At 46.5% G+C, this 26,309-nt stretch overlaps 1 protein-coding gene across 3 annotated transcripts in view; it reads right to left on the bottom strand.

The window, feature by feature from the left end:
- CLUAP1 (clusterin associated protein 1) overlaps positions 1–26,309 on the bottom strand; it is a 64,733-nt gene that overhangs the window by 19,076 nt on the left and 19,348 nt on the right. For 2 of the 3 annotated variants that reach the window (XM_059862070.1, XM_059862072.1), the window contains exons 6-10: positions 25,565–25,648; positions 23,878–24,011; positions 22,375–22,516; positions 6,058–6,135; positions 3,870–3,942 (exon numbers count right to left, since the gene is read on the bottom strand). In XM_059862070.1, the coding sequence (XP_059718053.1) occupies positions 3,870–3,942; positions 6,058–6,135; positions 22,375–22,516; positions 23,878–24,011; positions 25,565–25,648 (511 nt within the window). The remainder of the gene's footprint in view (positions 1–3,869; positions 3,943–6,057; positions 6,136–22,374; positions 22,517–23,877; positions 24,012–25,564; positions 25,649–26,309) is intronic. The other variant, XM_059862071.1, reaches the window with a different exon arrangement.

Raw genomic sequence — 26,309 nt, 5'->3', positions numbered from 1 at the left:
CTTTTATTTAAGAGATGGAAAATGACAGAACAGTATACCAGCTGAAATTCCACAGACAAGGACAAAGCAGGGCAGCAAATTTTCATGTTATACCTCACACTGCCAATTACTGGGGACTGATGTCCACCTCCTGTTGAACTTTTTTACCCCAAAAATTCTAAAGACAGCAGGACTTGGACTTTTTCATGCAAATAAATCCTTGGAATAATTCCACATTCTTGTAACTTATGTTACAAATCCTATATTTCAGCTGAAACCTCTTCACTCTTTACCTCATTGATATGAGATCAAAGATGGGCAGAAATCAGTGAATTTCCTCTTTCATGAGTTTGCTCTGAAAATCTCAGCCACCAAACAAATTGTGAAGTGCAACTTTTATGTCTTTACTCAAGTTAACTTTCAGGAACTTTCCCTCTGACCCTGATAATTAACTTTCCTCCAAGTATCAAATAAAAATGCTCAGACTGCAATATTAAATTCCCAGGGGTAGTTCATGATGAAGTTATGGCTGGTGTTTGGCTCAAAAACAGCAGTATCTGGGTTGTGAGCTTTCTACAGTCTCAAGAGGTCATTAATTCCTTTCTGATCCTAATTAAGAAGTAGTTCAGGAAAAAAGAAAACAAAAAAAACCCCAAATTTTAATTGCATTCCCATTTTTCAGGTACATTAAATCCAACAAATGCAGGGAGGCAGATGTGGTTCCTACAGCGAAGCTTGATGACAGCAGAGAGGATTTTAAGCTGTGAGTTTTCATCTGGGAGAGTTGTGATGTGTCAAAAAGAATCTCTCTGAACACAGAACCAGACCAGGCCAGACAGGATCCTCTGGTTTGGCAGGACACCCCACGAGTGTGAGGGGGCACAGCCAGCAGGAACACTCACCTCCATGAGGACTGGCTGAGAGGAACCCTCTGGCCAGGTCTGCTCTCAGCCAGCACTGCCCTGGTGCTGGGACAAATCTGTGTGCCCAGGCAGGGCTGGCAGCAGGAAAAGGAAGCCTAAACCTGCTCTGGATTGCCCAGCACTCAGGGGCTGGCTGGGGCCAATCCTCAGCTCTGCAGGGGGAACATTCCACAGAGGAACATTCCCAGAAGAACAGTCCCAAGAACATTTCCCAGGGGAACATTTCCCAGAGGAACCTTCCCAGGGGAACATTTTACAGGGGAATGTTTCCAGAGGAACATTCCCAGAAGAACATTCCACAGCAACATCTCCCAGAGGAACATTTCCCCAGGGGAACATTTCCCCAGAGGAACATTCCACGGGGAACATTTCCCCAGAGGAACACTTCACAAAAGAACATTCCATGGTGGAACATTCCTGTATGAACATTCCCAGAGGAACACTTCCCACAGGAACATTCCCAGAAGAACATTCCACAGAGGAACATTCCCATGGGACCATTTCCCACAGGAACATTCCCAGAGGAACATTTCCCAGGGGAACATTCCACAGAACATTTCCCACAGGAACATTCTCAGAGGAACATTTCCCACAGGAACATTCCCAGAACATTTCCCTGAGGAACTTTCACAGAGGAACATTTCCCAGAAGAACATTCCACAGAGGAACATCCCATAGAGGAACATTCCCCAGAGGAACTTTCCACAGAACATTTCCCAGAGGAACATTCCCAGGGGAACATTTTACAGGGGAATGTTTCCAGAGGAACATTCCACAGAGGAACATTCCACAGCAACATTTCCCAGAGGAACATTTCCCCAGGGGAACATTTCCCCAGAGGAACATTCCACAGAGGAACACTCCACAGAGGAACATTCCACAGAGGAACTTTCCCCGAGAGAGGAACATTACCATGGGACCATTTCCCACAGGAACATTCCACAGTGGAACATTTCCCAGAGGAACATTTCCCAGAGGAACACTTCACAAAAGAACATTCCACAGTGGAACATTCCTGTATGAACATTCCCACAGGAACATTCCCAGAGGAACACTTCCCACAGGAACATTCCCAGAAGAACATTCCACAGAGGAACATTCCCATGGGACCATTTCCCACAGGAACATTCCACAGTGGAACATTTCCCAGAGGAACATTTCCCCAGAGGAACACTTCACAAAAGAACATTCCACAGTGGAACATTCCTGTATGAACATTCCCAGAGGAACATTCCCAGAGGAACACTTCCCACAGGAACATTCCCAGAAGAACATTCCACAGAGGAACATTACCATGGGACCATTTCCCACAGGAACATTCCACAGTGGAACATTTCCCAGAGGAACATTTCCCAGAGGAACATTTCCCCAGGGGAACATTCCATGGGGAACATTTCACAGAGGAACACTTCACAAAAGAACATTCCACAGTGGAACATTCCTGTATGAACATTCCCAGAGGAACACTTCCCAGAAGAACATTCCACAGAGGAACATTCCCATGGGACCATTTCCCACAGGAACATTCCCATGGGACCATTTCCCACAGGAACATTCCCAGAGGAACATTTCCCAGGGGAACATTCCACAGAACATTTCCCACAGGAACATTCCCAGAACATTTCCCTGAGGAACTTTCACAGAGGAACATTTCCCAGAAGAACATTCCACAGAGGAACATCCCATAGAGGAACATTTCCCAGAGGAACTTTCCACAGAACATTTCCCAGAGGAACATTCCCAGGGGAACATTTTACAGGGGAATGTTTCCAGAGGAACATTCCCAGAAGAACATTCCACAGCAACACTTCCCAGAGGAACATTTCCCCAGGGGAACATTTCCCCAGAGGAACATTCCACAGAGGAACACTCCACAAAGGAACATTCCCAGAGGAACATACCACAGAGGAACTTTCCCCGAGAGAGGAACATTCCCATGGGACCATTTCCCACAGGAACATTCCACAGTGGAACATTTCCCAGAGGAACATTTCCCAGAGGAACACTTCACAAAAGAACATTCCACAGTGGAACATTCCTGTATGAACATTCCCAGAGGAACATTCCCAGAGGAACACTTCCCACAGGAACATTCCCAGAAGAACATTCCACAGAGGAACATTCCCATGGGACCATTTCCCACAGGAACATTCCACAGTGGAACATTTCCCAGAGGAACATTTCCCCAGAGGAACATTCCATGGGGAACATTTCCCCAGAGGAACATTTCCCAGAGGAACATTCCATGGGGAACATTGCACAGAGGAACACTTCACAAAAGAACATTCCACAGTGGAACATTCCTGTATGAACATTCCCAGAGGAACACTTCCCACAGGAACATTCCCAGAAGAACATTCCCAGAGGAACATTCCTAGAGGAACACTTCCCACAGGAACATTCCCAGAAGAACATTCCACAGAGGAACATTCCCATGGGACCATTTCCCACAGGAACATTCCACAGTGGAACATTTCCCAGAGGAACATTTCCCAGAGGAACATTCCATGGGGAACATTTCCCAGAGGAACACTTCACAAAAGAACATTCCACAGTGGAACATTCCTGTATGAACATTCCCAGAGGAACACTTCCCAGAAGAACATTCCACAGAGGAACATTCCCATGGGACCATTTCCCACAGGAACATTCCCAGAGGAACATTTCCCAGGGGAACATTCCCAGAACATTTCCCTGAGGAACTCTCACAGAGGAACATTTCCCAGAAGAACATTTCCCAGAGGAACATCCCATAGAGGAACATTCCCCAGAGGAACTTTCCACAGAACATTTCCCAGAGGAACATTCCACAGCTGTCCTTTAAAGATGTCATGAATCCACTTGTTCTGCCCCTGCCTGCTGACTGTCATCAGCCCACATGCCCTTGGAAGTGGACACTTCCACCTGGAGTAGGCAGCACTTAGCAACTCCTCTGCTACTACAAGGGGTGAAGGAAATGCCACTCACCTCCACTCTTGAGCAGGTGCTGCTCCTCCTCCTTCAGCCTGTTCTGGATCAGACGTAGCATGTTGGCTGCTTCCTGCAAGAGGAGGAAAGAGCTGCCTTGGGAAAGCTGCCACAGGGAGAATGGGACTAAAAAATGTCCTAAAATGTCCTGTTGTATGGAAAACCAGCTCTGATTTGGAATATGGAGCTCCTGCCTATTTTGTGAGGGGCAGGATATAAAGGCCAGGTCGAGCAGTGCACTGAAATTCAACCTTACATCCCCACTGAGTAAAACATCACTTATCCCGTGGAAAATTAATTTATTTGTCTGCAACCCTGCTGATGCTTTGAAAAGCAAACTTTGGCAGTTGTTTTCAGCCAACAGTCCATTAAACACCAGGATGGTTTGTGAAATCCTGACACACATCCAAACCAGAAAATCCACACCTTCCCAAGCTCCAAACCAAACTGGAGCAAACAACCCTATCAATGAGCTGGGAAAGTTATTATTTATTAAACCATTATTTATTAAATTAAATTTATTATTTATTAAACCACTCTGGTGCAAAGAGAACCAACCAAATGAAAGTCAGTGACAGAATGGGACCTTTCTAGCCCATTTTTAATGACATTTAGCCTAAATTTGGGTAATGTTAATGGTGAAGAGGAAATTAAACATGATAGAGTAGGTAAGATATGAGTGCACAGATTCAGGCACAGCCAGAACCCACAACAAGAACAGGTGGCAACAGCTGATAGAAGATTTAGCCACGAAATTTGCTAATTTTAGTCTCTTCAATTCCAGTCAGGCAGAGGAAAGTTAATTAATTGTAGGCTGAAATAAGATTTTTCTGAGCCTTTGATTTTTCTATGCAAAATTTGATTCTAATTAAAAGTTGCTCTGATGTGATCAGACCTCCACACTTACACTGCACTTGTGGGAAGGAATTGTGGACTCAGCTGGAATATCCATGGGACAGAGGGAAGAAAGCAAGAAGAGCATGAAATGTGGAATGGAGCACAAGCTCTTGACACTTTCCTGTGGAAATGTGTTTCCATAAGTATGGAAGCTGAGAAAGGAACCTCCAAGGCCTGGTACTGTCAGATTTTCTGTAACACCCCTTGGCCAGGATTTCTCCTCCTGGGAAGCTGAGAAGCCTCAGAGAAAAATGAAAACAATAATTATCTGATTGCTTCTCCTGTGTTTGCTGCTTTGGAATGTGGCCTGGACATTGTTTACCAAGTGGTCATTGTTTGATTGGTTTCATGTGAATTGTTTTAACTTAATGACCAATCACAGCCAGCTGTGTCGGGACCCTGGCGAGTCACGAGTTTTTCATGAGGATCTTTTTAAACCTTTTGTGACTATCCTTTCTCTATTCTTTAGTATAGTTTAGTATAGCATTCTTTAATATAATCCAGATCATAAAATAATAAATTAGCCTGCTAAGAACATGGAGTCAGATTCATCATTCCCCCCTGTCAGAACCCAGGACATTGCTCTGACTGCCCTGGAGGACTCGAGACCCTGGCAGGGGGCTCAGAGACCTTGGCACAGAGTCAAAGACACCTGTGCCTTGGATTTTAGCCATGGAAACAATTCCCAACTCTGTGTGAGGAGTTACAAGCCACAAGAGTTTGAGTAGAGCAATAGTTAATTTGTCACAGGGTGAAAAGTAGAATTTTGGGGATTTGGAATGGGGGTTCAAGAGGCAAGATGGGGAATCTGCGTGTCCTGTCCTTCTCCTTCTTCTTGGCCTCCATCTTCTGCTGTGATGGTGGCACTTCTGGATTGCTTTAGAGCAGAGACAGACTGGCTAACATAGGTGATAGGTATTGGAAAATGATTGTAATAAAGTACAAGTAGTTCTTAGTATAAAAAGCCAACACCACCCCAAGGGCAGGGACTGTGCCACAACCCGACCTGCTGGACAGACCTCAGCAGGGCAGAGAGAGAATGTAACAGATAAGAGAAAATAAACAACCTTGGAAAGCAGAACTGAGGAATCTCAACTTCTTCTTTGGTAGCAGGGCTGGAAAAAAGAGACTTTCTAATACCTTGGGGTCATCTCAACCACAGAAACCTGAGACCTCCCCACAACAGGGGACCCCAAAAAAGCCACAAGGCCCACCCAGCACAGGAGGAAGTTGCTGGAAAAAGAGACCTGGGGACAGACTGGAATGGTCCAACACAACTTGGCAGAAATACCTGTCCTGGGAATTGAAATTCATGCTGGAAAAGCTTGCAGGAAGATGTCTCCAAGTGGAAGTGATGTGTCACCTGTAGCTGGTGAGAAACACAGCTCAATGCTTCTCTCAAGGAATAAATCCAAAAATCTGCTTTGGACAGTGACACAAACTGTCTGCTCTACAAACTCAGTGCCAGCAGAGACAGGAATGTTGCCAAAGGATCCTTGGGACCAAAGGAAGAATCCTGAGAAACTGAAGCAGGTGTGACAGTGTCCAGGGGGATAAAGCACAAAAGTCAGGATGCCAAATCCCAAGGAGCAGCAAGTGGCATCAAGAGGACTGCTGCAATCTCCAAACTGATGGCAGTGTTCTGCAGGGAGAAGCTAATTCCTGCAGAAACAAGCCAGGGAAAGACACAAGCATGTAACTCATTTCATGGAGACTCAGAACATTTGAAATACTCTGTAGAGGAAACTGCTCTCCTTTAGGATTTCCTTCTTGATTAACACTCTCCACCCCCTCAGGGCCAGCAAAGCCTCTTCAAAAATGATGAAAATTCAATTGGCAAAATGTTCAGAGTTCTCTAGCCAACAGTGTTTCCTTTGGTCATTCCAAGGCCTCCCTCTGCATCAGAAAGTCCCAGTATTGCCTCACTGAGCCTCACTGCAGTCATCTTTTTCTTTACCTCTTCCTCCCAGCCAGCCCTAAGGTTTAAATACGGTCAGAGATTTAAATAATCCCCTGCCCCCATTCCCAAGGCAGCCTCCCCCCTGCTCTGTCCCTAGGACCTGAGGGACCATCCCCCACCTAGATCCCAACCCCAGTGGCTGCTGCAGCCCTCACAGTGCATATGGCAAATAAAGGAAAAACCAGGATAAAAAGAAAAGGACATTTCCCAAATGTCATGGGGACAAATTCATAAGCCAGGAAGCACATTTAGAATGTTCACAGAGCAGTGGAATAATCAGCACAGACATAATCACTGCCTGGCACTGCAATTCCAGGCACACACCACGACAGCTGAAGCTGGCAATTCCAATTTAGACAAATGAGAGCTCCCCTGCCCTGCTTCTTCCCTTCTCCCACTCTCCAGCTCTGAGGAAAGCACTTGTGCAGTGACACAAAAGGAACCTGCTGCAAACTAACCCAGCAAAACAAAATTAAGGCAGGTAAATTCTCCAGTGCAGCTCAGCGTGTGCCTACCCGAGGTCCTGACTGGAGGATGGGATGGATGCTGCACCTGTGGGGAAACAGCAGGGTGAAGAAGATGGGGTTTATGAACATAAACTATGAGAGAAATGAAGGTTAAAGAGTGTTTACCCATACAAATGAGCCATTCTTCCCCTTCCTCCAGCCTTTCCTGCTGCCAGCAGCTCAGCTGATCTCATTGCAAGGCAGCCCAGACACTTAACTGGCAGGGAAAATGTTGTTTTTCTGCTGGTTTAGGTTTCTGAATAACTTGATGCACAGCTGGTCAAATGCCACTGTCAGCCCAAGGGACCTGCTGAGCTTGTGCATCCTCCCTTCCAAAGCAGCCCCTGGCTCCATCCCTGCCACATCCTGCAGAAGCTCATCCAAAACTGCAGCAACAGAAAACCAGTCAGCTCCAAACCAGCCAGAACCAGGAGAGCATCAGTGAACTGCTGGTTACTGTCCTTAGCAAGTGACATCTTCAAAGAGGGGGCAGAAAGGATGGCAATTCAAAAGTCTAGAGAGTAACCAAAATTTATCACTTGATGTTTTAAAGGTTTTGAGTGCCTGCAATCGTCAAAGCTGCATTTTTGGGCCTGAGCAGCTCCCACCTTCCTTGGTGACAGCACCTTAGCAGATGTGATTTATGGCAGCTCAGCCTGTGCTGATCAGAGCTGTTCCAGCTTGAGCTGTGGCAGGCACAGGAGCTGGGGGTGATGGACTGGAACACTGCAGGCACTCCTGGAACACACAGGGTTGTACCAGGGCTGCTCAAGTGTCACATCTCCCTGCAGTGACAGGCTGACAGCTCCAGGAAAACACAGATGTGTCCCTGTGCTCATGCAGGGACAGCCTGAGTGCCTTGGGATGCTGGATGGGAAGCAGGTACTGTTTAAGCCCCTGTTGAGTCTCTGCAGTAACCAAAGAGCAGGAGCTGCAGCAGGCAAACCCTCTCTGCATCATCCTCTGCTAGGGAATTTCATCAAATGAAGTGGCAGCTCCCACTGGGAATCACAGTGTCAGCTCAACACAATTTAAGTACCAATTAACACAAAATCCAAACAAACCTGCCCCTTCAGAGACTCCCAGGGCTTTCAGGGTACCAGGGATCACTGGGACTGAAAATCCTGCTTTAGGGACAGCCAGATGGAAATTCTCCTCCATACATTAAGCAGCTTCTCCTGGGTGTAAATCTGCCCAAAGGAGTAATTTTTGCCAATTTTTGCAGCAAGGCAGGGCTGACACTGAGACCTCCTGAATAACCTTGGCTCCAAGGGACCTTCCAAAGCCCCAGCCCAGCCTCCTTCTCCAAGCAGGACCAGCAATGGGATCAGACCCCAGCACTCGGGGCTGGAGCTTATTGGCTCCTCAAGATCTCCAAGGGAGAGACTGATCAATGTGCCCAGGCAACCTGTCCCACTGGCTGAGAGGTCAAAATGTGCAGAAGTTTCCTCCCAGCAGCTCAGAATGACTTTTCACTGCTAATGACCTGTCCCTGCTCTCAGCACAAGGGTGTCCTTAGTCACCAGTGATGTCCCCACCCTCCCTGCAGCCCCTTGGTGACACAGAGCCCACACAGACAAGAGCAGCAGGAAATGCAGAGCCCTCCTGTGACACACAAAGAATCTAAAGCAAATAAGTTTCACCTATGTTTACAGTCAACTGGGCTTTTTTCATGCCCATTTTCTGTTGTTATGGAAATGTTACCTGCCCGGAACACAAGGTAAATGTTTTTTGTAGATTGGAGTTGGAATGGGACAATTCAGATACTCTGCATCTCAAGTCTTCTCCAACTGGCAAAGCAGATGATTTTCCACCTGACTCTGAAAGTTTTTGCAATAAATTGTGTCAGAATGTTTTCATATGCTCTGAACTATTGCTCTCTGCACAAGTAAAACAGTTTTGGGTTCCAGTGTGCTGGCTCTGGGCTGGGAGGGGTGGTTGGGGTGATTTTGTTTTTAAACAGAGGCCATGGAGAACATCCAGCAGGAGACCCACAGACAACTTGCTCTGCCACTGACTCAAGGCCAGTGAGCAGGATTTAGATAAGCCTCATGAGTGCCAGCCCCTCATCCCTGTCCTCTATGGTGCTCCTGATGTTCCTGAGTTTTGGGTTAAGCCATAACATCAAGCTGGAATTCATGAGAAATCATGAGACTGAAGACAATTCTGCCCCTGCAGATGGCAAAGCAGCAACTCTGACAGCTCAAAAGCAGGAAGAATAAAAATGATGCAGTATTTGACCATTTAAAATAGCTCAGCTTTCTCTTTTACTTTTTACATTCTAGCTAACCTCAAAGTTTTTGTTGTTTTTTTTTTTTTTTTTAAAACACCAGCAGGATTTTTAATATAAAGAATTTGTGCCCTGCAGCCAGCTGGCAGACACAATTACCACTAAACAGAAAGGAAGGGGAAAGGAGGGGGTGAAATAGGGAGGGAGTAAGTACAAAAGCACAGAACAACAACTGGAGCTCACTGACTTTCTGCATTTGGATCAAGCATTTCAGTTTCTGCCTTAGCTATTCCTTTTCTTCTCAGACACTCTCCCAGTCCCAGAAATCTCTCACTGTCTAATGTTTTCATCTTAGCAAAGGAAAACAATGTTTCCTTCTGCTTTTTTCTGGAGTGACTTACATTGCTCTGGAGTACCCTTGGAGGAAGGAAACCAGTTTGCTGCTGGATTGAAAGGCTCAGCTCACCTTGACTTCATCTGGGCAGCTGCTCCCTGCTTTGTGACTGAACAAAGCACCTGAGATCAGCTCCTGCAGCTGCTTTTGGGAAGAGAGTGGCCACTCTTTCAGCAGGAGGGAGATAAAGGATGAGGAGAAATCATGAGGAGCCTGATGAGAATGTGACAGCTGTCAGTGACGGGAAATCTGCCAAGGCCAACAGGAAAGGGACTGAAGCTCCTGGAAAAGGAGGTACCAACCCAGCTGGAGCTGCTCTCTAAGAGCAGAGATGATATTTCCTGGATGCTGCACTACTGTTAAACACCTCCCCCAAAATTCCTGCTCTGAATGGCTCTCATTATGTTTGACCAGATCTGGCTGCAGTGCTGCAGGATTTGTTCCTTTTTATTCTGCTCAGGAATGGTGGGAGAGAGACAAGATCCACCTGAAACAGTGGGGCAGGAGAACCTTCACCATCAGGCTTGCTCAGCTGTGAGCAGGGCTTTGAACAAGGTCTGGCAGGGAATGATGGTGATGATGATGCTGACAAGAAACAGGGCACTCTGGACAGGCTCTGGAATGTTCCTTGTGAAGGCAAAACAAGTTGGATCCCAACTCATGTGCCAGAACACAAGTGTAGGGAACACACAAGGAGGAATCAGCTGTGATCCCACAGGGGTTACAGAAATATGGGGTCTCCTAATAAATTGTGGCACACCAGCTCCAGCACTCACATTTATCAGAATAATCAATGAGACCTGTTAGATCACTGCTAAAGGGCACTTTCATCAAGAGGAGTCATCAAAACGCCTCAGAAGTTCCTTGAAAAGTTCCTTTTTTCAAGGAAAAATGTGTTAATTAATGGAGCATTTTTCATGCCATCAAGAAAATTAGGGGGAAAGCACAAATGCTTTCTGATGTGAGGCCAATGTTTCATCAAGGAAAGCTATCAGAGTAAAAAAAAAAAAAAAAACAACCAGCATAGGTTTTCATAGAATCACAAAATCATTAAGATTAGAAAATACTTCTGAGATCAAGGGGGTTTTTTGTCAACCATGAGCCAGGTGCCACATCCAGTTCTTTTTTGAATGCCTCCAAGGATGGTGACCCCACCACTGCATGTCCCCATGCCTCTCTGTGAAGAGATTTTCCCTGATATCCAACCTGAACCTCCCCTGGCACAGCTTGAGGCCATTTCCCTATGTCCTATTGCCAGCTACGATGACTTGGTTTTGGGGGAAAGTCTTTAAGAAGGAAAAATTCCATCAGGGATGTGTGGGAAAGGTGTCCAGCAGAGCCTTCACATGGGGTCACAAGAGTAGCAGAAGGCAGAGCCAGGAAAAAATGGGATTTTTGGCTGAATTACACAAATGCAGCTCTCAGAGACAGCAGCTGAGGCTGCACAGAGCCAGACAGTGAAGTGCATTCAAAACCAGCCCACAGCAACTGTTTTAAAATCAGATTGGCTGAACATTTCTCACACACTTCTTCCTAAAGCTCCCAGAATTACTTGGCAAGTCCTGACTTCATCCAGCTCCAGCCCTGCAGTACCCATGGATGAAGTGCAGTGGGAAGGGAACAGCACACTCCATAACCTGGACATCAACACCTTCCCTCTGGGAAGCCAACAGGAGATCACTCAGGGTGAGGAATGGCAGCTGCTCATTGTTTGTTCTCACCCTGTGGGATGTGTTTGCTGACCTGGGCCAGCTCATGCTCTGTGTGAACTCTCTTTGCCTCTCTCTAAGCTCTCCCCTTGTGTCCTCACACAGTAAATGAGTAATTTACTCATTTAATCCAGTAGCTCTCCTCCTGGCACGATTCTGGAGTGACTTTTGATGCATTATAAAACCTTTCTGCCCATTTTACTGTGCACAGTACATGTTTTCTATTGGAATGATCTAACAGAGCACAGCTGGCCCCAAGAGCTGCAGTCTGTCCTTGGAGGCCCTGGGGTCTGGACTGGATAAAGCCTGATGCCACAGCTGACCTTGCTTGGGACAGAATGAATGAGTCAGTCAGTGACTAAGAAAGCAGGTTTAAAGACAACAAACAAAGCCCAGAACAAAACTTTCCACCTCAAATACTTCTCTGCACTGCTGTGCTGGTTTCAAGGTGTCATGGTTTGAACTTGGCACAATGCCAGTGCCCCCATGAAAATACTTCTTCTCTGGTATTTACTGTGAGATGTGATTAGAGACAGAGCACAGCAGGCTCTAACTTAAGAATGAAAGAAAAAAAAACTTTATTAACTTAAAACTACAAGAGAAACACACAGAACACAGGATGAAAACCTTCTAAATTTCCTCCTCCTCCCCCCACCAAATTTCTAATTCTGTTACTACCTCTTAGATTACTCACTCTCAGTGCATCACCACCTTTTAGATAATCAATTCTCAATTCCTCGAGAAGAGAGGAGTCCCTCTTGCACCACAGACTTCCCCAGGAAACAGTTGAAACTTCTCGTGTTTCCGTGTCACGTGTGGCACAGCCTGGAGAACATTTGCCATGGTGACCTCTTCCTTCCATGTCCAGTGCTCTCACCACTGCACATGGACCAGAGCTGCTTCTGGGGTTTTTCCCTTTAAGGATGCTTTGTCCAGTTCCAAAAAGAGCACAGTCTCTCTCCTTTTGGGACACCTGTCCCCTCCATGTTTCACCCCCTGGGGCTGAGGGGTCTCTTGAACAGAGATCATCTTCCTCTTCTTCTCTGAAGACAGAGAGCACCACCACCACCCTCCTCACCCGTGGTCTCTGTTCACACACTTTCACATCACCACACTCTCCTGGCTCTGAGCCATTGCCTCCCCCTAGATGCAGTCTCTGTGTCACAGGAACTCAAGGGTTCTGTCATGGCTATCCAAGAAAAGTCCAGTCAAAAGCCACTCCATCATCTCCTCCCACCTAGGATTCTTCTCAACTTCTCTCAATATCTTTCACCTGCCCATTTCCTGCTATCCCACTCTATCTCATCAACTCCAAGAAGAATCAGCATTTACAAAGTTTCCATCGTCCCAAGAAGGGTTAAAAGTCCCAGGCTCTGCCAGTTCAGTTCATGAACTCCCAGGGCTGGCTGCCCTGCCGGGCACCCCCCCCTCCCTTCTCCTTCACTCCAGCCGCGCTATCACAGGCACAGGCTGCTCTCCTCTCTCTCCCTCCGAGGGGGGGTGGGGAAATGGGGGATGGCTGCCCAAAACCTCGCAGAGCTCCTCCCCCCTTCGGCCCAGCCTTGCCTTACCTCTCTCTGGCCGCATGGCTCCCCTCCCCGCCCAGCTCGGAGCTGGACAGGGGAAGGTCTGCTCTCTTCCAAGACTGGAACCCAAAGAGAGTTTCTCCTGAGAGTTCACAGCTTTTAACTCCCTGTGTTCTCAGAGGCATATCCATGCCCTCAGTAGACAAACCAGGTGCCAATATTAAAATCTAAACACTCATTAGCTTTACCACACTATCTCAAAAAAAACCTCACTTCTTCTCAAACTATGACACAAGGCCAGGGTGGAGCACCCTGGGCTGGTGAAGGTGTCCTTGCTCAAGGCCCTGGATGAGCTCTAAGGTCCCTCCCAACCCAAACCATTCTGTGGTGTCAGAAATCCTCCTGATCCATCCAGGAATCACAGGTCAGAGAGAACATCCAAGGAAACAGCACTGAGCTCCCTGCTGAGGATTTGTGTGAGTGCCCTTGGCAGGACTGTGCAGACACAGGAGCAGAAGGATTGGGAAGGCACTGGGAGAGGCTGCATGAGACCAGGGCAGGGCACAGGCCTTTAAATCATCTGCCAGCACTGAGAGAAATCTAAACAGAAGGAAAAAAGTTAAAAAAGAGATCCAGACTAACATTTTCTGCCCAGAATTTTCCACTCAAAATCCTTTCACACAAGAAGCTTCAAGTCAGGAATAACACAGCAATCCAGTCAGCAATGACTACCTGAAATAACGTGGCAGAAGCTGGACTTTATGCTGTGTATCAGATGTGTTCTGGATTCAGCATCACATCCAATGCACATTTCCCCTAATGCCAACTCTTCATTTCTCCTATTTGCTTTTGTGGAAGGGATGAATTCTAATGGCTCAATAACAGCTCATTGAACATTCCCTTCATGGATTACATCTTTATTGTGGTGAGCTTACAAGTGATCCTGTTTGCATGTGTAATTTATTTGAATTAATGTACAATTCTGGGGTCACTTTGCAGTGCCTGAAGAAATCATCATCCAAATTAACACTGATTGGAAGTTGGGAGGCACAGCAGTGTCTTGTTCAGCAGCACAGAGCAGCCACTGCCTGACCCCTGCCAGACTCCAGCTCCTGAATGATCTCTGCCTGTGGCACAAAGCTCAAGTGTTCAAGGGGGTCAGGACTGCTGTGCCTTTTCAAGGAGAGTGTTTACCACATTAAAGGGCAGCTGTTGTTGGTGAACTTGAGGGTTCCAGGAACTGATAATGGACTCTGCTACCTTCTGTCTTGAGGTAATTAGCTCAGTACAGCCCCCATTTCTCACAGCAAGAGCATCTTCAAGAGGGGGCTGACACACACTTCAGTTTATTCCTGATCTCCCACCCAAATGAAGTGGCAGCACCATCCAGCCTCTCTCTAACTCTTGGCAGAGCCCAAGCACAGGAATCACAGACCTGTTTTTTACCATTCCTTCAGCTTGAAAACATCTGCCCTCCTACTTCCTGCTCCCCAGAACAATGCTGCACCTACTCCTAAAATGACTGGAATAAAACTATTTTCAAACATCTCTTGGGGTGGGTTAGAGAAGGAAGTGCAGGTGAGTAATGATGCACACAAACCTCTTTAGCAAGGAGGTGACAAGCACTGCTTCTAGGACTGTTCATCTATCAGGCTTGAGTTCTTTAACACAAAAGAGCAAGTAAATAATTTCTGGGCAATGGACAACACCAGCAGTTTCACCTCCCACCTCCTGCAACTCTGGTTTCCACAGCTCTGCTCTCCTCCATGGAACAGCAGGGACAGGAGAGCTCCACTCCAGGTTATTCCAGGGATTAAGAAACTGGAGCTGCTGGTTTAAACACTCTGCTGGCTGAGCAGGAACTGAGATGCAGGATGCACTCTCTGGAGTTTCCCAGTAGAAGGTGGCCACCAGCAGGGATTTCCAGGGAATGTGACACTGCCAGGAGCACTCAGACCCTGCTTTATGGGGCAGGTTCCTCCTCAGTTCTCTCACAGATGGAAAAAAAAGCCTGAGGAGGAGACTCAGACTCACAGGTCTGAGCAAATGTTAAAAAACTAGGAGAGTCTCACAACGTGGTGTCCTACAATAGAGGTTTCCATTGATTTTGGAACTACATCATGCTCAAGGGAAGTGCAAATGGGAATTAAACTGGATTTTCAGGAGAATAAATATGATCCCAGCCCCCAGGGAGAAAGGGGTGAAGTTTGTCCTGGGATTTCTTATTTTTCCTTGGTCCTGATGTGTGACCCTGCTGCAAAGCTGCTGCAATGCAGAGCTGGGCCCGTGGGTTATCCCAACATCAGAATCCTCTCCAAAGAATCCCAGAGCTCTGGGAGGAGAGGGCAGGGACTGCACAGGGCAGTGACTGCCCCTGCCAGCCCCTGCCAGGAGATTTATCTCAGAGGGGCACCTTTCACACGTGCACAGTGTTCCACATCTCACAGAACTCAGTGAGGAATTGCTCTCACACAGCCAGAAAACTCAGAATTATTTTCCTATTGAAAGGCTCAGACCTCACTGTTATGCACCTGATCAGATTATGCATGTTTATGCAAATCAAAATGCCACTCTCACAGCTCCTTTTCCTCACTAAGTACCTGCAGCAGAGCATAAACCTCCTCAATTTCCTGTACATCATTTTAACACCACCTACTTATGTCATTTGGTGCAAAGCACTAAACATCAGTCCTAAATTAAGAGTTATTTTAGCTTTTTTCTTTCAACCTGTTTAAATGTTTCTCAATGATTTAAATGTTGATGTCTGGGGAAAAATAGAAATTGATCTCCTTGATCAGTGTTGTTTCAAGTAAACTGATTGTCTCCTATTCTGAGTGAATTTCAAGCGATTTTTGTTACATAATTCAGTCATCTGAAGTCTTTGTGAATATTCAAAAGGATAATGCAGGGAAGGAAGGAAGGAAGACCACAATATGAACCACACACTTCTTCATCTCCTTCCCAAATGAAGCTGGATAAAGAGAAGATTTAAAAGCTACAAGGCAGCACTTTGGAATGCACTGGAGACTGTTCTCATGCATTGCTTCTCCACTGGAGTCACTGCACAAATAATTCAGTGAGACAAGTTAAGAACTGAATTTATTAGAGATCAGAAAGTTCTGATTTCTCTTTGTGACAGTCATCCATGGATTTCCAAGCCATGCTGTCAGTGAGAGCTGTTACATCTCACCCTTCACAGAAACAGCTGCTCTCATGACAAACTCACCTTGCAAAACTCAGCCCATCCTCTCTGTGCTCCTTCCCCAAGTGCAGAGTATTTAATTCATAAAAGAATTAGCACGGATTTATAACAGCAGCAAGAAAGAACCAGCCTGAGAAACCTTTACAAGGGGTTCATAGCCAACCACAGACCAAGCCCTGAGGCACAAGGAACCTCTTTACCCTTCAGGGGCTGCTGGAAGCAGAATCTGAATTTTTCCACTGCTCAGAAAAGCCTGTGAGTGATTTGGGATTCAATAATCTCTCGTTTCATCTCTAGCTCTGTGATAAAATGAGCTCTGTAGTGTGTCAGACATTAAGAACTTGAAGCTGTGAGTCAAACAGCCCCAAATCTGGGATCCTAAGGCAAGTTTGTCACCCACCTGGCACATCAGATATCCAGATAATCCCTATGAAAACACAGATCTTTGAGCACTGAGTTGATCTGACTGAGATAATTGAACTGATCTCAATTGTTTGCACTTCCCAAAAAGTTCTCCCACAGCTTTAATGGCAGAGAGTATCAACAGAGCCCCAGGAGCAGGCAGGCATGACCTGCCTCAGGGCTGTTGCCATGGTATTGGCAGGGGACTGCAGAATTTTATTTCAGTGGAATAAATGCACACAGAACCTTTTTATCTTCCCTAATGCACGTTCCACACACCCTCCCACCTTCCATCTCCAGCTTCTTTCTGTGATCATCATTTCTCAGGCAATAATTTCTTTTGTCCTTTCCTCCTACGCTCCACTGCCCCTTCTCGTCCTGTGCATTCCCTTCCCCCTGCTCTCCTTTTTTCCATATTTCCCCACTGCTTTCTGGGTCTCAGTGCACCAATGCTGTCACCCTTGCACACTGAACTAAATGCCAAAATAGAAGCAACCAACAACTGAGCAGCCTGTGCTTACTTTTATATCTGATATTGCACACAGTCCAGCAATGCTGCACCAGGAGTGCTCTCCTGGCACCTGGAAAATGTTTAAAGCAGTCATAATTCAAATGCACATTAGTTAGAAGATTAAAGACTGTAACCAGCTGCTTTTCATGTTAACCTTGTGCTGGCTATTGCAGCAAACAGCTGTCACAGTGGGAATGGTGAATTTAGCTCAGTGCAAAAAGCACAGACTCAGAGTGGAGCAGAACTGATATCCCTATTTATCATTATGTGCACATTCAGAAGCTCTGCTAAAAAGAGTTTAATGAAAAGGGGATTTTATGTGGCGAGGGCAGGCTGCAAAGGCTAAGTCACAACAGTCTGTTTATCTGGAATTGCATGATTAGCCATGAAGGGCTGTTTATTGATAATCCACAGAATCAACCATGGAGTGGTTTGGCTTGGAAGGGATCTCAAAGCTCATCCCATTCCCACCCCCTGCCATGGCAGGGACACCTTCCACTCTCCCAGGCTGCTCCAAGCCCTGGCCTTGGACACTGCCAGGGATGCAGGGGCAGCCACAGCTTCTCTGGGCACCCTGTGCCAGGGTCTGCCCACCCTCACAGGGAAGGAGTCCTTCCCAATATCCCATCTAAACCTCTCCTCCTTCAGTTTGAACCCATTCCCCTCTCTACATGCCCTTGGAAACTCCATAATGATGAAAAGAAAAGCAGTTTAAGCAATCCCAAACCAAAGATAAAAGACTGAGTGGCTAAGAACATCCTCATCCCCGTGTCCAGCACTTCATGGCACTCCTCAGCTGAGATTACACATAAGCAGCATAAAAACAGTCTGAAATACCTTAGGAGAAAGCAGCTGAAGAGGAAAGTACTTCTGGGGTGTCCTCTGAGAAGCACAAGAAAGAATAAGCACCTTCTCTCCAGGGAAAAGGCAAGTGCTGAAGGAAATTGCCAAAGTTATTCTGGCATTACATAAGCTAATTCCAAAACCACCTTTTAGAACTGAATTAGCCCGTGCTGTCCTTTAAAAGAGAGGCATTCATTTATAATCCAGAGAGAATTTCAACCCCCAAATCTGAAAAACCTCTGAAAATTGGGTTTTTTAGAGCAGCCAAAGTTCTAATAGCTTTTGTGTCGAAACACCCGAAACTATTCCATCTTACAAACAAGGTAAAAGTGAATTAACTGGGCTGAATCTTTTTACAAAGCAGAAAAATAAGACCCAATCTTTGAGGAGACATAGCTCATAAATCCATACCTTGGCACAGAACTGCAGGAAGATGGATTAATTCCATGAACAGCACCAAGAAACAGGAGGAGAATAAAAGAGGTAAAGGAAGCAAAGGAAACTGCAAAGACAAAAGGCCCTTGTTTCAGTTCCTTGGATCCAGGAGTAAGTTGTGCATGACAGCTGTCAGTAAGTGTGAGAAACTCACTGGAAAGACAAGTCATGTGTGGACTTCTGCCTTCTCCAGGTGTTAATGACCAAGTAATTGTGTATTTGTCATGCATGTCAGCAGGACCCACATCAGGCAGGTGCTTCACTACCAATGAACTGTTGGGCTCAGCCTCAACACGAGCCTGGCAGTTCTTTGAACACAGATTTGTCAGCAGGAGCCTCCCACTGATCACACCCCCCAGCACTGCTCCCTGGGACTGCCACAGCAGGCAAAGCATCAGGAGGCTCAGGACAACACCAGCAGCCACATGGGGCTGGACAACCACAGCAAGGAGAAAACACCTTGAAAATGTACACAACCAGCAGCTCTGGAGGGGCTGGAATGCCTCAACTGCTTAGTGACACTTAATTAAAATCTTTAAATCACTTTGCTAATTAGGAGCTACACTCTGGCCCAGGTTGGTGGCTGTGGATGCCCAACCACTCTGAGTCCAACTGCAGCACAGATCAGGCTCATTATTCAGCAACAGCATCAGGCTCTCAATCAGAACAAAAACTCCTAAAAATGTGGATTAAATCAAGGAGAGGGGCCCAGGAACCAGAGCTCAGAACAGCACAGGGAGTGCTGGATTAATCTAATTACTCTGCTGATGCTTTTTGCTGGCAAGCTCTTTAGCAAATACAAAGCAATGATAAAAGAATTGCCTCATGCTGCTACTGCAGAAGTTAATTAAGATTTGTTTGGTGGAACAAAAGACAAATCAGGGTTGGGGGAAAAAAATCAACATAATTTTCAGTGTTTCTGACAGCTGGAGTGAGTATGTTTTAAAATAGATTAAATGTAATTATCCTTGTTATTTTTTCCTCTGTTGATGCTGAAAATGACACAAGATTATAAACTGGAGGACAACAAGCAAAGCATTGCTTTGGAGCAAAATGTTCTATTTTTTTTTTAAGGATGTAATAACCCACAGTCCTTCTTCACCATAAAGCAGCCAGAGTGTGGAAGTACCACCTGAAAAGCAGATCCAGACTGAAAGAAGTGACAGACACATCCTCGTGTTCCAGGGTGGCCAGAGGTTAACCCAAAATGGATTAAACAGTGCATCCCCTTACTGGTTTGGAAGTGCCCCAGCAAGTCTTTTGGTTTAGGTGGGACCCAGATTGGAATCATGGAATGGGTTGGGTTGGAAGGGAACTTAAAGCTCATTCCATTCCACCCCCTGCCATGGCAGGGACACCTCCCACTGTCCCAGGTGGCTCCAAGCTGCATCCAGCCTGGCCTTGGGCACTGCCAGGGATCCAGGGGCAGCCCCAGCTGCTCTGGGCACCCTGTGCCAGGGCCTCCCCACCCTGCCAGGGAACAATTCCTTCCCAATATCCCATCCAGCCCTGCCTTCTGGCAGTGGAGCCATTCCCTGTGTCCTGTCCCTCCATCCCTTGTCCCCAGTCCCTCTGCAGCTCTCCTAGAGCCCCTCTAGGCCCTGGAGGCTGCTCTAAAGTTTCCCCAGTGCTTCCTCTTCTCCAGATAAAATTCTTCACCCTCTTTCAGTCCCCAAGTCCTGGAGTTTGATTTTGAGGACTGACATCTCACAATGACTTCAAATCCCAGCTTGGACTCCAGCACTTCTGAATATTTGGCTGGAAGAGGGATCCCCCCCAACCCACACCCACTCCCAGCCCTCTTCTACCAAAGCTTCTGCAGCAAAGCACTCATGGCTACCTGAGTCACTGTGCTCCTGCCCACAAAGAGATGGTCACAGTCTCATCCTTTATATGTTCCAAGTATTTTTAGGTACAACTGATAGAAATGTGCAAAGCAAAAGAATGTTTTTTTGTCATCAGCTTTTATACTTTTTAATTCTGCACTAGACTGAAGCATTGTTCCCTACTTATCCTAGGCAACCACAAGCCAAACCATATGGGTAGGGTCCCAGGAGTCTCAGAGAAAGGAGGAAAAAGGAAAATAAAGTGTGCTCTCCACATTCAAATCACGGCACAGCTGTGAATGACAAAGACTTTTTCTTTGTCTTATTATCTTTTAACAAAAATCCCCCAAAGAGCTGAGCACCAACTCATTAACAAAGTTCTGCACTCGAATTCATAAACACTTTCAGGTAGCTCAGTTCAAAGCATTTCTCCTCTGGCTGTGAAGTCTCAGAGGCATTTGAACAGAAGGGATAAATCAGATTTTAGGCTTCACTTCAAGATTATGATTTAATTGAAGACTTTTTTTGAGTGGGGGGCAAGGATATGGTGAAGAACTGGAACAGAGAGCTAGAACTGACTTCAGATAGGACGTAAAAAAACCTAGACAGAGACAGTGCTTGTGAAGGAAGGCTTGATGGGAAACTGATTCACAGGGATTAACAAGGTGCCAAATGCCCACATCAGCTTCGAAAAGACATTTTATCCCTCAGGCAAATAATGCAGCAAAATATTTAAGACTTCTCAAGAGCATGGCTTTCCCTGTGTCCAAAAGGAGGTGGTGGAATGAGGAAGCATTAATTAACAATGGGTTAATTGGCTGCACTGATGAGGCCACAGCTGGAGTGCTGTGTCCAGTTGTGGGCCCCTCACAACAGAAAGGACATTGAGGGGCTGGAGTGGGAGTGGGTGCTGGGGAAGGGTCTGGAGCACAAGGAGAAGGGTCTGGAGAATTCCTGAGGGAGCTGGGGGGCTCAGCCTGGACAAAAGGAGGCTCAGGGGGGACCTTGTGGCTCTGCACAACTCCTGACAGGAGGGGACAGCCAGGAGGGGGTGTCTGCCTGTTCCCAGGGAACAGGGACAGGACAAAAGGGAATGGCCTCAGGCTGTGCCAGGGGAGGTCCACGTTGGACATCAGGAGGAATTTCCTCATGGAAAGGGCTGTTCAGCACTGGAAGGAGCTGCCCAGGGAGTGGTAGAGTCCCCATTCCTGGGGAAAGCCTAGATGTGGCACTCAGGGCTCTGGGCTGGGGGTGGGTCCCAGGTAGGACTCGATGGTCTCAGAAGTCTTTTCCAACCCCATGGATGCTGTAATTCTGTAATTCCAGCTGCAGCACTCCCAGCAGCACTAAGATCCCAGGGGAGAGGGTTCACTCAAACGTGTTTTTAATGAAGAACAGAAGACAGAGTGGGTAATGACTGTGAGAAGGATGACAATAAAACAAGAAGCTGCTGGAAGCTGAAGGAAAGGCCAGCTGAAAGCACTGCAGTCCAGTAAACCCCAAAGAAAAGTCTGGAACAAAACAGGATACAGATGCAGATTATCCATGAGGAGAATCACACTGAACTGACACAACTCAGCAAGTCAAGAGAAGGCAGAATTCTGCCAAACAAGACTGAAGTCTGTGAGGGGGAAGATCCCAGCACATCTGATCTCCTCACTGCTGCTCTTGGCTGTTTCTCTTGATACTTTGAGGAGACTGAAGAGCCTTGTGCTGAGACACCCTTGTACATCAGCAGACAATAGAAGTAAACATCCATTGTATGGAACAAAAGGAAGATCAGAAATTCTGAAAACATCCTTCAAGAACAAAACCCAGCAGCTGAAAATGAGTCAGGGGGGCAGAGACTGGCAAGAGCCATCACTGCACTGGTTTAACTGGTTTAACTTTAGCAGCTGTGCTGTTGTGCTTGGCCAGGAGCAGCCTCAGTCACAGGACTGTCCCACACCTACCAGTGACTCAACCAACTCCTGATGTGCTGCTTTGGAAAAGGGAATGAAACCATTTTCTGTTGCTCTGCAGGCTCTACAGTCCTGCTGAGCATTTCCAAAGTGTCCTTCCTACCTCAAACATCTCCTGCTCTGTCCGCCGATGATCGTCCAGGAGCTGCTCCAGGTAGGTCAGATTTCGGAACTTCTCCAGGTAAGTGCTGTACTGCTTCTGCAGCTGCTCCTCAATCTTCTCATACTCATCCATGAAAGCAGGGCTGGGGAGAGCAAGCTCAGGGAACTCAGTGAAATCTGCCCCATCCCTGGAAGAGCTCAAGGCCAGCTGTTATGGGGCTTGCAGCAACCTGGGACAGTGGGAGATGAGCCATGGCAGGGACTTGGGATGAGATGAGCTTTAAGGTCTCTTCCAACCCCAGCCATTCTGTGTTTCTACGGGTCTATAAATATTGCTCTGAAATACAGAATTCTGAAATGCAATTTTGGATTTGCAGCTGCCCTTCCATACCCACTAAACCAAAAATCCTCTTGTTCTTAAGGTTTCACACTGCTTCACAGAACAAAAGCTCAAGACAAAGCCCCTCACCAAACAATCCTGGGAATTACATAAAGCAAAGAGCAGGTTTTGTGTACAACTCCCTTTGCCTTTCACACAGGCACAAAGGCAGCATTTTGGCCCCCTCAGAAGGCAATGTTAGCTTATTTATCCTGCTGTTCCATAACTGCACTAAGTAGTGTGGAGCATGGCTGGCAAATCATCTGCTTTGCTGGGGACTTCCTTGCTACAAAAGTGTCCTGGGTCATTACAGGTTTAATTAGACAGTATGAGGAAGTGATGATGTCATTATACCTGAGAGCTGAGTGATGCAGCCCAAAAACCACTGCTGCTGCTCAGAGCTTCACACCCACCCAATCCACACCCTGCAGAGTGCTGCTGATAAAACAGGGATGTGAGTCCAGGTCCTTCCTTCCACCACTCCCTTGTCTAATAGGTCTTTATCATTATTTTTTTTTTTTTAAACTATTAGGTCAGATTGGAGATTGTATAAACCTGCAAGTTAATTAAGGGCCAGAAATCAACCCAAACTGTGAACCTGAACACTCCAGTATCCAGTGGGGCTTACAGGGAGGGAGAGGGACTCATCATCAGGAACTGCAGTGATAGGACAAGGAGCAATGGGTTCAAAGTGAAGGAGGAGGTTTAGAGAGGATATTGGGCAGGAATTGTTTCCTGGGAGGGAGGGCAGGCCCTGGCACAGGGTGCCCAGAGCAGCTGTGGCTGCCCCCGGATCCCTGGCAGTGCCCAAGGCCAGGCTGGGCAGGGCTAGGAGCAGCCTGGGACAGTGGGAGATGTCCCTGCCATGGCAGGGGCTGGAATGGGATGGGCTTAATTTAAGGTCCTTTCCCACCCAAACCAGTCTGGGATTCTGTGATTCTGTGAGTCTTCTGGCAGACTGTAACAGTGCCCAGAGGATCTGATCCTAACAAGGGCTGCAGAAGGAATTTTTCAAACTGGTGGTGAACACCAGAAGCCTGTGGGAACAGAGGGGCTGTTTGCACCAGTTCCACCCTTTCTGTTCCCACTCCTTCCTGCAGCAGACAGCCAGTTCATGATCCTTACCGAACACTCTGCAGAGTCTGCAGCCTCTTCTGGCTTCTCTCCAGCTCCAATTTTCGTTTTTCAATCTTGGCTTCCAAATTGGCCTCATCCAAAGCCACATTATTCAACATGTCTTTGGTCTTTTGGACTTCTTCCTGAAAGAGAAGGATGGTGAACCATGGCTGGCACTGGGATAATTACATTTATCTTTCAGATGCTGAACGTTGTTCTGGATAATCTCATCTGTGTTTACTCAAGTAGGCAGTGGAAATTCAAAAGTTCTTTGTGGCTAGAATAATTTGCAAATGTAAAATACCTGATTTTTTGGCCAACATTCTTAAAGAAGGAAAAACCCCACAGCTGTAGCTTTAATTTCCCTTCTCACTGAAGAAGCAGTAGAAGGCAGGAAGAAGCCTATCTTTTGGCATCATTAAGGTATTTTTGGATTTTATCTTAATGGAATCATTCAGGTCATTTCCAACCTTAATGATCCATGATTCTCTCTGAATAAACAAATGAGAAATGCATTTGTTTCTTGGTACTATTTTAGGGAATTTTAAGTTTCCATAGTTTTTTTTTTTCTCTTCAAGATACAAGTCAGTTTTATAAAGAATGTCCTGTATCTGAATATTTTCATCCTTTCCTAAGTTTTGTTTTATCAATTTTTTTCCAAAATCTGGGAAGCATCTTGAACATTTCAACATGTGCTACAGGGAGCAGGAGGGGAAGTGGGAATATCCCAATTGATTCAAATGAGCTGACTGCATCCAGTGTGCTCAGGCTCAAGAAAAAGAAACCATGAGCATCTTTTGAGGGAGAGGGAGGATTCCACTGCTGGAATTCCAGCTGAGAGTGTTGGTGCTGCTCAGCTCCAACAGGTCATTCCATGAACTGGGCCAGGATTAATGAGCTGAGTGTGTGCCACTGTAGCTTGCCAGGAATCCAGTCCCTCTCTCATGGAGAAGAGGAGTAAAAACTGAACATTAACAACATTTAGTAATTCACACAGGTGAATTTGCTCACGCAGGAGCAAAACATGAGGGAAGATTGCCTGGAATCTCTCTTGGTTATCCATTGGTTGTTTAAACCTGGAACTCCATTCTTGTAGTCAAACACTTGGACTGGATACAGTTTGCAGGGAAATAATTGATAGGGAGTGAATGAACTGGGAGTTAATGAATCCCTCCTCACACAGGGCAGCTGAAGGCTCAGAAATTCAGGAAGCCAGGCACTGGAGCATGGACAGACACAAAGCCCTTCCCAGCAAGCAGCTCAGGGATGCCCTGGCAGGATCCTCAGTGCCAGCTCTCCCTCACCCCCTGGCCAGCTCAGCTGCCCTGCTTCCAAAGCCCCCAGCTCCAGAGGGACCAGCACTCCTGGAGTCACCCAGGTCCCTCCTTGCAGCCCTGACTCTGCAGAGGTCACAGGGCTCACACAAGGTACAGGGTGTAGATTTCTGTGCTGATTTGGGTAATTTTTATCCCTCCTGCAGAGCTTTTGGGGTGAAGCTCCTAACAGAGGCAGGGAATATGACTACAGTGTGTTTTCCCCCATGACAGGGGCTAAGAGCAGCTCTTAGATGCATCAACTGCAGCTGCAGGTGATGGCTTTGGCACTTTTTACCCCAGGCTGTTGATAAAAAGAGCTAATTTCTTCTTGCAGCAGTAAAATTATAATTTTGCAATCAAATAAATGATATTTTGCTTACCAGAATGCTGCTAATGGCAATTTTCATCACCTTCTCAGCCTCATTTATCTCCAAAGGTCTACCAAGAGATTCTGTCCTTGCTTCCTATGAAATAAAATGAACCAATATATTTAAACACTACACAAAGGAACTAATTTATGCAGAACTGAGGGTGATCAAGCAACAATGATAGGATCATCTGCATAATAAATGGGGTAGGATTTAGTGTTTATTCACCAAGGCTGAGATGATTTAGAGACCAGGAGATGATGAAAAAGTGAGTTGAGATGAGCAGAAGGGAGCAATCAAGGCATCTTTTCCAAATGAGGTGAGTGCTGTGTCTGACTGCAGCTATTCTTGAAGGCAGATTTTTGGCAACTGCTCTAATTTCACATGTGGAGCAGGGCACAGAAAATTCCATCACCTGTACAACACAACCCATGAAAACACCAGTGCAGGTGGAGGAGCACAGTGCTCCAAAAGTGTGGAGGACTACAAAGCCACCCAACTGTGCCAGGCAGGTGGACACTGAGCACTGGCACTGAGCTCCAGGAGCCTTTGGAGAATGCTCCCAGGCACAGGCTGCCATTGTGGGGTGTCCTGTACTGAATGATCCCTGTGGGTGCATCCCACCCATGATTCCATCTGCCTCCCATGTGCAGATGTTTGGGCAACTCTGCTTCTGGTAAGTGAGTGAGTCAGACTACTCAAACACCCCCTCAGTGATCCTTGTTTAGATCCCAAAGGATTAAAAAAAATCCCTCTC

Source organism: Haemorhous mexicanus, chromosome 17 (assembly GCF_027477595.1).
Source record: "Haemorhous mexicanus isolate bHaeMex1 chromosome 17, bHaeMex1.pri, whole genome shotgun sequence".
Classification (NCBI taxonomy): Eukaryota; Metazoa; Chordata; class Aves; order Passeriformes; family Fringillidae; genus Haemorhous; species Haemorhous mexicanus.
This window is presented reverse-complemented; position numbering and strand designations above follow the sequence as displayed.